The following is an 11,630-nucleotide window of genomic DNA, read 5'->3' as shown; positions in this document are numbered from 1 at the left end:
GGTTTTTGATTCAGCAGAGTGATACAGCAGTGTACTGAAATCACAGTACAAGTGTAAGTTACGCTTAGCAAAATGCAGCAATTGCAATATGCAGTTTAATCACAATAAAAATGTGATCCCTGTTACCAGCCTCTATAATATGCTCACCGTCACGACCCTGGGTGTCCCCAGTCACTGGGAAGGAGTATGTGGATTGAAACCAGCTCAAGTCTGTTGGTCCCTTGGCAATTCTTCTGTTAGTTGGTCAGGTGTTGAACTCTGTGTTGGGCTGAGCCACACACACACTTCCCCCGTACAGATCTGGCTGACTCAGGGAGACATTCACACGCCTTTGATGAACTCAGGCAGAACCATTTACACCAGTTGATCCACTCCCTGGCCCGTCTCCCCTGAGCCTTCTTCCATTGTAGGGCTTTACTGATCAGGCGCAGTGCGATATTCATCTCTCATCATGGTAAATAGAGAAGTCCCCCTGAGTCACTGGACCAAGTCTCCTTAACACCACTCATGACACCCAAGGTCCCCCCTATCCCCACCCTATACCTGGGAAAGTTTGTCACCTCCCTCCATTGACACCCCCTGGCCGAGCAGAAGTGACCCCACTGGAGATCATCAGCAGCGGCCACTGCTCTGCAAGGCACACTTAGGCAGTGCAAATTAGCGCTCAAGACAAGGAACTGAATGAAGGAACAGGACAAAAGGCATGTGGGAGTCTCCAAGAGAAGGGCAAAAGGTATGGCTCACAGAAGACTGCTCTAAATTGTCACTGTCTTTTCCTTCTTGGACAGGTCCCCATTCCCAGAGAGAGTAAATGTCCAACAGCAGCTCTCCCAAAGAGTTCCTCCTCGTGGCATTTGCGGACACACGGGGGCTGCAGCTCTTGCACTTCTCGCTCTTCCTGGGCACCTACCTGGCTGCCCTCCTGGCCAACGGCCTCATCATCACAGCCGTAGCCTGCCACCACTGCCTCCAAACCCCCATGTACTTCTTCCTCCTCAACCTTGCCCTCCTCGACCTGGCCTCCATCTCCACCACTGTCCCCAAATCCATGGCCAACTCCCTGAGGGACACCAGGGCCATTTCCTACTCAGGATGTGCTGCCCAGGTCTTCCTATTTTTGTTTACAGTTGGAGCTGAGTGTTCTCTCCTCACAGTCATGGCCTATGACCGCTACGTTGCCATCTGCAGACCCCTGCACTATGGGACCCTCATGGACACCAGAGCTTGTGTCAGGATGGCAGCTGCTGCCTGGGCCAGTGCTTTCCTCAATGCTCTCCTGCACACTGCCAACACATTTTCCATTCCTCTCTGCCAAGGCAATGTCCTGGACCAGTTCTTCTGTGAGATTCCCCAGATCCTCAAGCTCTCCTGCTCACAATCCTACCTCCGGGAAGTGGGGCTTCTTGTGTTTACTGCCTTTTTAATGTTTGGGTGTTTCATTTTCATTGTGCTGTCCTACGTGCAGATCTTCAGAGCTGTGCTGAGGATGCCCTCTGAGCAGGGAAGGCACAAAGCCTTCTCCATGTGCCTCCCGCACCTGGCCGTGGTCTCCCTCTTTGTCAGCACTGTCATGTTTGCCCACCTGAAGCCCCCCTCCATGTCCTCCCCAGCTCTGGATCTGGTGGTGGCCGTTCTGTACTCAGTGGTGCCTCCAGCAGTGAACCCCCTCCTCTACAGCATGAGGAACAAGGAGCTCAAGGAGGCCCTGAGGAAACTCTTTCAATGGGTACACTGTCAGCACCAGTAACTGTCCCATGTGCATCTCCTCCTCATTCCCAGGGCATCTGGCATCAAGGCTACATGTCGTTTTTTTATTATTATTGTTTTCCTTACTTTCTCTGATCCATTGTTCCAAAAAGAATAAAAAGTTTTGGTTTGTGCCACTTCTCCTCAGAAACCTCTCATTTGAATATAACCCAGAGACCATGATGATATCCTGCTCCTATGGTAGACCAACGCCCTGCAGGGATCTGGGCTGGGGTTTGCCTGCCTGGGCAGCACCTCTGCAGAAAAGGACGTGGGATGAACACATCTGGTTAGGATCTGTGTTTCTATATTCAGGAAAACATCATCACCATAAGAGTAACCTGCTTCATCTTTTAAACACCTTCCTTTAATGCCAACCCTCAGAATCCTAGAAAGTAGAAGATGGTCTCTTACGGAAGTCTGCTGAAGGAAATCGGTGGAGTTGTCTTCCCAGAGTTATTGGATCACAAGAAGGAAGTTACCTTCCTCACCTGTTGTCGTGGGAGGCCCAGGAGGGGCGGCTGAGCCAACCACAGAGCATCCTCACGCTCTGGTCCCCGCAGCGCTCCACGCTACGGGAAGGTTTGGGGTGGCGGTATAGGTGTCCCTGTCGCTTATGAATGGGTCACAATTAACAGCCAGAAACCAATCACAAAGCTTAATATGCATCACTGGTAGCAATAACAATTAAAAACTAGTAATAACAACAATAATAGCAACAATATACAATTAATTAATCAGTGACCATACATTCAGCCCCCCACACAACATGGAACAGGAGTATTTACAATATCTACAAGTACCCCTATGTGTACATGAGCTCAAAGCGGTGAGGGGAAAGGTGCCTGGTGGTTACGCCGCTGGGGGTTATACTCACACGTCCACCGCTGTTAATGGCGGGGGGATCCCCAGCTGCCGGACCCAGCGTCCCAGATGAGGGGGCACGGCGGCGCTGGCTGTCCCGCAGCCTGCCGGGGAGGGGATCTTCCCTCGGTGGAGGGGCAGAGCCTTGGAGAAGGCTGCCCGGTGCCTTCAAACCTTGAGCAAGGCCGCCGAGGCTGCTGCTTCCCCAGCCGCTGCAGGGAATTCATCTCTCTCCTCCTCTCCACCGCCGTCGGCTGTGCTCGCGTGTGCCCCTTTTATACCCATCCTGCTTTGGGACGGCAGGCAAGGGATGGGGTGAATTTGTCTAGACCGCCGCTCTTAGTGGTCCGGTTCTGATCCCGAATTATAATGTGGACCTGTTTGCAGACCACTTTGTGGACTCACCTTCCTTCTGGAATATTCTGCGTGGTTGACAGGTGTGGGGGGCTTCGAGGGCCCATGTTAGCCCTCCACCAATGATTTTAAATTGTGGCAGTGGGAGATTTCTGCGGGCTAACCGGGGTCAGAGAGAGGACAGGGTGATTGACACCTTACACCCATTGCTCAATAAAACCTATCTTCCTCAGTTTTCCCCTAAAGCAAACCTTCCATGGCACCCAGGCTGAGGGCGTTTGTACATGTTTGAGCTGCAGCACCTCAGCTGTGGCACCAGGGCTGAGAGCAGCCTTATGACAGGGAAACCTGTTACTGAGTGCCCAGGACATCATGTACGCAAAGGCTTTGCTTCCTAGCAGACACATGCAGGAGCGAATGGCACATGGCTGTGTAATGCTGATGAAGAGAGCAAACCCTGTAGTCCCCAAAGCCAGAGAGAAACACAGCTGGGCCATGCAGCCCTGCGGTAGGAGAGGGGTTTGCTGCGCCGGGTGACTCCGAAGCAGCTTGGGGCCTGTGACAGAGGTGAAGGGGCTGTCCAGGAGGGGCAAGCTGCTGCTGAGAAGGTGCCTGGGGTAGGGCAGTCTTGGATGCAGCCCGGCTGTGGACATTATCAGCATGTTTGCTGTTGATATCATCAGGTGAGAATGTTCAGGAAGAGGAGAACCATCAGGGTTTGAGAGCATAGGCACACGAGTGGAGACTCTGGTGTGATGTGCCTCCCAGTCCTGCAGCACCCCTGGCTGTAGCTGGGAAGGACCTTGCCTCCATGCCATGGTGTTGGTGTTCACTTGCTGGCACACAGGCCGCAAAACCGTTTGAGACATCCTGTGGGGTCTGCCACAAACCCACTCCACCAGCACATGCCTTCCCTGGAGGTCCTGTGTGGTATGTGCCAGCCACTTGCGGTTCCTGCTGGGCATCCCAGGCACCTGGCACAGCACTAGAGGCCTTTCTTATTGCCTGAAAATGAGAGCCCTGAATTAATGGAAGTGTCTGCAAAGCCGGGATGAGCCTGTGTCTTAGCTTTGTGGTGACTTGAGCGGCAGTATATACAGCTGGTGGAGCCTGGAGAGTGAGCTGGCTGTCCTTCTGGTGAACTCCTCCTTTTGGTCAGCTGAACAGCTCTGTGGGCTCCATAGAAACACATGGCTAATTAAAGTTCAGATGCCCCCAAAGATTTGGTGTACATTCAGGTGGCCAAGGGAACCTGCCTCACCACCCCTCTGGCCCACAGCTGAGGCTCAGGAAGCATGTGGGTGTCTCAGAATTGCTCCATCACAGCTGGCAGACACACACACACACACAGGACTTGGACCAAGCCTGGAAGCTCAGCCGTCACCAGGGCTTTGGGTGTGAGCTGCTGACTCCCCTCTCCATCCCTATTGCTCATGGTGGCAGCTCAGACAAGGGCTTGCATGCAGGCACCTGTTTTGGGCACAGCTGAGCTGAGGCCAGAAGAATCCCACCTGCTAGGGGGTTGTGGGCTGCCTGGGAGGGAGTTGCATCCCCCTGCTGCCCAAGGCCTGCCAAGCTGACATGAACCACCTGCATTTGCTCCTCTGAATCCCTGCCCTGTGCAGGGGAAATGACCCCCTCCCTCTCCCTCTCCCTGTCCCTGCCCAGGTCTCCTGCCTGGTACGGGGACAGGAATAGGGCTTGAGAGAGGGGAACATGTCCCCCTCCCTCCACCTCTGTCCCCTGATGGGATCAAGCACACTGCTGAAATCAGTCTCCCTCCACAGCCCAGAGAGGGACTGGAGGTGAAGAGCACACTTGCAAGAGCATTTCCCAGAGGGGACCGTGCTGCCGCTCAGGAGCTGTCAGCCTTGGAGCCCCAGGACAATCTTGAGGGAGCCCGAGGGGCAGAGAAAGTCATGCCTGCAGCTGTGTCCCTGCTCCTGAGTGGGGCCAGGGTCCTGGGACAGAGGGAGCTGGTGGCACCGTGGCAGCAGTGCCCATGTGCCCAGCTGTGTGCAGGAGCAGCTCCTCTGCCAAGAGCAGCAGGGCTGTGGGCACTGCCTGCTGCTGCTGAGAGGAGCTGTGAGAAGGCAGAGAGAAGTGGAAGGCAGTGTGGAGTGGGAGGAGAGAGGAGAGCTCCTTGTGGGAGACATCTTCCCAGCTGTTTGCATGGTGAGTGTCTGGCTGCAGGGCAATAGGGTTGTGAGGATCGCTCTCCCGGCTCCTGCAGGGCAGAAGAGGGAGAGAGGCTTCAGAGCAGGGATGTCCTGCCCCACTGTCCCCGGGACAGGGCGTGCTGCTTCCTTCTGCCGGGGCTGGTGCAGGGGTGTGAAGCTGGGATATAGTCCCAGGTGCAGTGTCCCTGCCACCGCGGGGTGTTGTGTGCCCGGGACAGTGACTCTGCTGCCTGCGACGGTCAGCACTCAGGCTGCCTGGGCAGCAACCTTCGGTGCTGCAGGGAGAAGGTCTGGGTGGGAGGAGCGACCCCCCAGCAGGGCAAGTTCATTGTCCTGCTGAGAGGGTGCTGCGTGGGTCAGGGCTGCCCACAGCTCTCGCTCACCATGAGGATATTTGGAGAGTGGAGTTTTCCAGAGGACTTGTCTCTGCCTGGTGGGAATGGAAATGCAGCAGTCAGGTTTAATCCAGGGGCTGAGCCTCTTCACCAGCACACTGAAGGGTGACAACACCTGCAAGGAAGCTCAGGAAGTGCCTTCACCACCCCTCAGCCTACAGGCAGCACCAGCATCACCTTGCCAGTCTCATGGGAGATCTTCTGGTCTGCTGTTTAGCTCCTGCACACAGGGAGATGCTGCTGGGCAGCTTCCTGCTGCTTGGAGGTTTCTGTAGGGCAGAGCTGGGATCACAGTGGGTGGGATGGGGTCTGTGTGGGGACAGATGAAGAGCTCCCAGCAAGGACACCTCCAAGCAGCAGAGAGATGGTCCGAGAGGGAGAGGAAACTGCTATCTGAAACCTCATATGAGGTTGGGGTGCAAGCAAGTTTCGGCTAGCCCCGGCAGTGCTTTCCCCTTCGCAAGCCCCCTGCATCTGTCCCCTACCACCCAGTAGAGCCCTCTGCCCTCACGGTCGAGGGATCTAGCACCCAAATTGTCTTTTTGGCAGCCAGAGCCCCAGAAGACGAGAGGAACAGCTCTCCTGCTGAGTGCCCATTTCCTAAACCGTGACCAAGGGACTGAGGACAACGGCCCTGTGATGTCTCCATCTGGGAGGTGGTGTGCACAGCTGGGTTAAGGCAAGACCTTGCTCAGTGTCCCTCTCTCTCTCTTTGCCACCCTAGGCAGAAGCATCAAGGTGTTGCTCCTTGCTTCTCCCCCTGTCCGGGCCGCTCTTGTTCTTGCTCGGGGACTTTCTGGGGATGACATTTGCAGCTACAAAGTCTAAAACAGACCCTGTGGTTCCTACTGTAAAGTTGTCTGCAGTGGAGTGAGAGGATAAATACCCCTTCTTGCCTGTGGGGCTCAAAGGAGCAGAGTGTGTGGGGCTGGGGAATGAGCTGACTGTCCCTTCAGGACACCCCTCCTTTAAGACCCTTGACCCTCCCTGGGCTGTGCTGCTGGACTGTGCGCTGCTGTGTCCTGCTGGAGGACATGTGTGATAGCTGAATGTCCCATGCAGAAGCCCCAGAGGTGCTAAGGAGCTGGAACTGCTGCTGGCGGTGGCTGTGTGTGGGCAGCTGAAATAAGCCCTGTGTGTCTTTGGCTACAAGCTGAGTGTTGAGAGCTCCCTCTGTCTCAGAGCCACATCACCAAGTCCTTCTTCTGATCATCAGAGCCATGAGCTTTGTCACACCCTCTCCATCACTCTCAGAACATGTGAGCTGAGAAAGGGAGGTGAGTTTGGAGGTGTGCGCTGTGCAAGGGGACACCACTGTCAGCACAGGCCAGTTTCCTTTCAGGGTAAGTTGTGGCTGAGATTGTCCTGTGGCTGAGAGAGGTGCATGCCCAAGGCAGCAGTTTTTCTGTAAGGAGATGTTTTAGTTCCAGAAAAGGTATAAAAGGGGATTTTTTTTTTCCAACGCTTTAACCATGTGAGTTAGACAGCAGTATATTTTAGTGAGTATTTGACAAAGGGCACTTTGGACACATAGCGACATTAAGATTTAATCCCGAGATATCACAGCACAGACTGGAAAAATCATAACTTTCCCGGTTTGCATGTTCGGCTCAGCTTGAGAGCCACCAGTGTAGCCTTGCTAAATAATTCCCTCTTTATAAATACTGATAGACATCAACATTATCAGCCTTTGAATCTTATGTCTGTTTATTTCTTACAAATGCAAAACAGATTCATGAGACTTCTTACTCTTTTCCTCTTTACATGGTAGAGATCCCCACTCCTGGGCTCTTCCTACCACTAACCACCGTCATTCACAGAGACGTGAGGCCAGTGGCAGGACTCCCCTTGACTCTAGAAGGGCCAGGGCTGCAAGTCTGGCCTCTTTCTTGTGAGGAACAGGAACAAAGTATTCACTGCACTGGTTAAACATTATTGGCTGATGGTTCCTGTCTTAAGGTCGTATCGCTTCTACATTTGATAAGATGAAGATAAAGCTCTGCCAGATTCTCTCCAGCCTCGGTTAGGGACTGATTGCCATCTTCCCCACAAGATGGTGAACATTATCATGTCAATGGCATTCAGAGGTCTCCGACTAACTGAAGTAAGAGAGATCAGGTTGTTATGGCTCTGTGGCTTCTTCATCGTCCTTGCGCTTGAAGAATTGATTCTGCTACAGTTAAAGAATTTTGCCAACTCACAGCAATGTTAAGGGTGCATATTCCTACCCTGCAGAGCAGACCAACAAGCAAGATCCCTCCCCCACTTACCCCCCCAAAGTGGCGCTGTTACTTGGGTGGTCAACATGCCTCTGAACTGGATGTGGCTGAACAGCCCTCCTACATCAGAGCAGGACTGATGCCTCTGGAGCCGTTGGGCAGAGGTCCCTGCTCCTCATGGCACGCTCAGCCAGCACAGACTGGAGCTCTGGACAGGGAGTGGAACAAAGGTGCTGCTGAGAAGGAGAAAAGCAATGTGTGTGCGGAAGTGAGTGGGGGGGAATGTCTGTAAGAAAGGGAAAGAATTTTGTCCAGAGAGGGTCTTTCCTGACTTGTCACTGTCTTTTTTCTCCTTGGACAGTCCTACATGCCTGATGAGAGCAAAATGTCCAACAGCAGCTCCCTCAATGAGTTCCTCCTCCTGGCCTTTGCAGACACACGGGAGCTGCAGCTCTTGCACTTCTCGCTCTTCCTGGGCATCTACCTGGCTGCCCTCCTGGCCAACGGCCTCATCATCACAGCCGTAGCCTGCGACCACCGCCTCCACATCCCCATGTACTTCTTCCTCCTCCACCTCGCCCTCCTCGACCTGGGCACTGTCTCCTCCACTGTCCCCAAATCCATGGTCAACTCTCTGAGGGACACCAGGGCCATTTCCTACTCAGGATGTGCTGCCCAGCTCTTTTTCTTTGTCTTCTTTTTTTCAGCCGAGTATTCTCTCCTCACTGTCATGGCCTATGACCGCTATGTTGCCATCTGCAGACCCCTGCACTACGGGACCCTCCTGGGCACCAGAGCTTGTGTCAGGATGGCAGCCGCTGCCTGGGCCGGTGGTTTTCTCAATGCTCTCCTGCACACTGCCAACACATTTTCCATTCCTCTCTGCCAAGGCAATGACATGGACCAGTTCTTCTGTGAGATTCCCCAACTCCTCAAGCTCTCCTGCTCACAATCCTACCTCCGGGAAGTGTGGGCGCTTGTGTTTAGTGTTTGTTCAGGCTTTGGGTGTTTCGTTTTCATTGTGCTGTCCTATGTGCAGATCTTCAGAGCTGTGCTGAGGATGCCCTCTGAGCAGGGAAGGCACAAAGCCTTCTCCATGTGCCTCCCTCACCTGGCTGTCGTCTCCCTCTTTGTCAGTACCATCATGTTTGCCTACCTGAAGCCCCCCTCCATGTCCTCCCCAGCTGTGGATCTGGTGGTAGCTGTTGTGTACTCGGTGGTGCCTCCAGCAGTGAACCCCCTCCTCTACAGCATGAGGAACAAGGAGCTCAAGGATGCCCTGGAGAAACTCTTGCAATCAGTGCAATGTTAGCACCGATAACTGTCCCATGTGCACCATCTCATCAATCCCAGGATACTTTTGGTCACAGCTATGACTTGTTCACTTCTGTCTGTCTTACTTTTCTGCATTATATTCATTTCTAGAGGAAAATGTTTGGGTTCATCCTGCTTCTTCTCCTCTTCTCCTCTCCTGAATCTGACCCAGAGACCATGTTGAAGCTGGAAGTCAGGCTTCCCCTTCTTCAGCTGAGATGGGGGAACCTCAGAGCCTACTAGTCTGAGCTCCCTCGGATGCCCCCAGTGCAATGAGGGGAGTTTCCCTTTGCAGGGTCTCTTTTGCCACTGACACCACAGGAGCTCCCAGGCACAGAGTTAGGCTCAGACGGGTACAGGTCGGGTGAGACCATGGGTCCCGTGTCCAGTAGGAGAGCTCAGCTCCAATGGCCACAGTCAGGCTGTGATCTCACACCCCTCTCCTGCAAGGGTGGCAGCTGGCTGTCATCATGGGCTGATCCCTTCCCTCTACAGAGCTCCAACACTCAAAGCAGAGTAGGAGTGGAGGGGAGGAGATTCGAGACAAAACTTGTGGGGATGGACCCTCTGCTGCACAGGACCGTCCCCACACCACCACAGCAGGCATTTGCTGGCTGCAGCCTTCCCTTGGGGGCTGCAGCTTTCCTGCAGACGTGGCCACCCACAGCAGCAGATCCTTCTTTTTTCACAACTGCTTCGTCTCATTTCCACACTGACCTAACGTGCTCTGATGTGTGTTTATGGTCCAGGAGTTCTCGTAACCTGGGAGTGGTAGAGTTGTATTTTGATGTTCAGGTGTCCTGTGACTACAGGCAGGACCAGGCCATGGGCACCTTTGTGCCAGACCTGGCTTCCAAAATTGATTCTGGAATAAAAGGGATCTCCCTTGTGCCGTGCCTGAAGTCTGGCCTTTCTTCAGAAGATGGAGTCAAAAATATGCCCAAGGGATTGCACCATGAAAGGGCCTGCTGCTCTGCTTTTGAATTCCATGGGATCTAGGGGATGAGCTCAGAGGCCCTGGGTGATCTTTTGGGCACTGAGGACTGGATTCAGGGCTCATCTCTTGGTGTTTATCAGAGACAGTGAATGGTCTCTGAATTACCTGCCTGGGGCTGTCCCACAGGTGACAGTGCTGATGAGAGCTGCCCACTGTTGTGGAGGGGAATCTCCAGGAGATCCCCAGAAGAGCTCAGGGGATGTCCAGGGACAGCGTGTGCCTGGGGTGGGCAGTGGGTGGAGCCTCCAAAAATCAAGAATGGTCCACAGTGGAGTAACCAGAAGGTAAAGCACTAGATCCAGGTATGCTTGGGGAAACAAGGGCTCTGCAGTCCCCAGAGAGACAGAGGGGACCCAGGAGGTGCAGGGAAGGGGGACAGGAGAGTGATTCCTGCACCCTCAGTGAAACACCACAGGCTGGAGCTATGGCACACCCAAACACATCTCCTGCCTTGGGCAACACCCTGGGCATCACTCTGAGCACTGTCCACAAGAACAGCCACATGCCAGCAGTATCAGTGGTGGTGATCCCTGTGCAGCTGGGTCTGCTTCCCACCCCAGCCAGCACGGCCAGAGCTGAGTCAGGAGTCGCCTGATGGCCCTTTGGCCCTACAGCCGCTCACTCTACAGAGCAGCACCACCAGACCAGGGCCCTGCGGGTATCACAGGGGAGGGGATGCAAGAACAGCCAGGCCAGCAGGGACACACTGGCCTGGAGAAAGGCTCTCTGAGGAGCAGGGATGTCCCAGGAGAAAAGCAGGGCAGCAGGCAGGGCTAGAAAATGAGAACGAGAAACAGGTTTCTCTGGGCACCAGCTCGGGGCAGGTGGCTCTGTCCCCGGGGCAGCAGGAGGTGCTGGAGGGGCTGCAGGGCCAGGGCTGTCGTGGTGTGCTGGGCAGCAGGGTGGGCATGGAGGGGCTGGAGACAGCCAGGGAGGGGGATCTCATGGGCACAAGATCAGGGGAGACAGAGTGACCAGCCTCACTGTGGGGCCTCGTCCCCTTTGCCGGGGAGCTGCTCCCCTTGTCCTTGGGCCGTGTCGGAGTTATGCTGTTGTGGCGGCCCATGCCAGTAGTGCACGTGCACCACGAAAAGGGCATGTTGGATAGCAGTATGTGCCACTCAGAGATTCTTTAGCTGACCTGGGGGTTGCCTTCTTGAGGTGTGAGGGGGTTTACAAGAGCCAGCGCACACAACACTTAACAGTAAACAAACTTTATTCCTCCTCTCATAACAGTAACTGTATATATATGTGTGTGTATATATATGCATATATACATAGACACACTATTTATATACTAGTACAGAAATGAAAATTGACAATAATGACATTATTTCATATCAAAGTGTGCAGCAACAATAAAGAAACAACCTTTAGAAAGGGGAACAAGGTCGTGGAAGGGGATTGATGCCCAAGCTACTAGATGGCTGCGGCTAGAGCTGAACCGACAATGAACACGGCTGGGGGGCAATAGCCCCAGAGGGAAGAAGGGACACGTGCATGCAGGGCCTGCTGCAATTATCCCTCCGGACGGGGTATTCTCCGTCCCCGGGGACGGAGC

General features: G+C 54.1%; 1 protein-coding gene and 1 pseudogene across 1 annotated transcript; both read left to right on the top strand.

Annotated features, from left to right (window-relative positions):
• Positions 1–703: 703 nt before the first annotated feature.
• Positions 704–1,711, top strand: LOC138062728 (olfactory receptor 14A16-like; annotated as a pseudogene).
• Positions 1,712–8,125: 6,414 nt separating this feature from the next.
• LOC138062727 (olfactory receptor 14J1-like) lies at positions 8,126–9,070 on the top strand. Its single transcript, XM_068921733.1, has one exon. It carries the CDS (start codon positions 8,126–8,128, stop codon positions 9,068–9,070), a length of 945 nt encoding a protein of 314 aa, XP_068777834.1.
• Positions 9,071–11,630: the final 2,560 nt, after the last annotated feature.

Source organism: Struthio camelus, chromosome 29 (assembly GCF_040807025.1).
Source record: "Struthio camelus isolate bStrCam1 chromosome 29, bStrCam1.hap1, whole genome shotgun sequence".
Classification (NCBI taxonomy): Eukaryota; Metazoa; Chordata; class Aves; order Struthioniformes; family Struthionidae; genus Struthio; species Struthio camelus.
The sequence above is the reverse complement of the archived record's forward strand: the minus strand, read 5'-3'. Positions and strand labels throughout refer to the sequence as shown.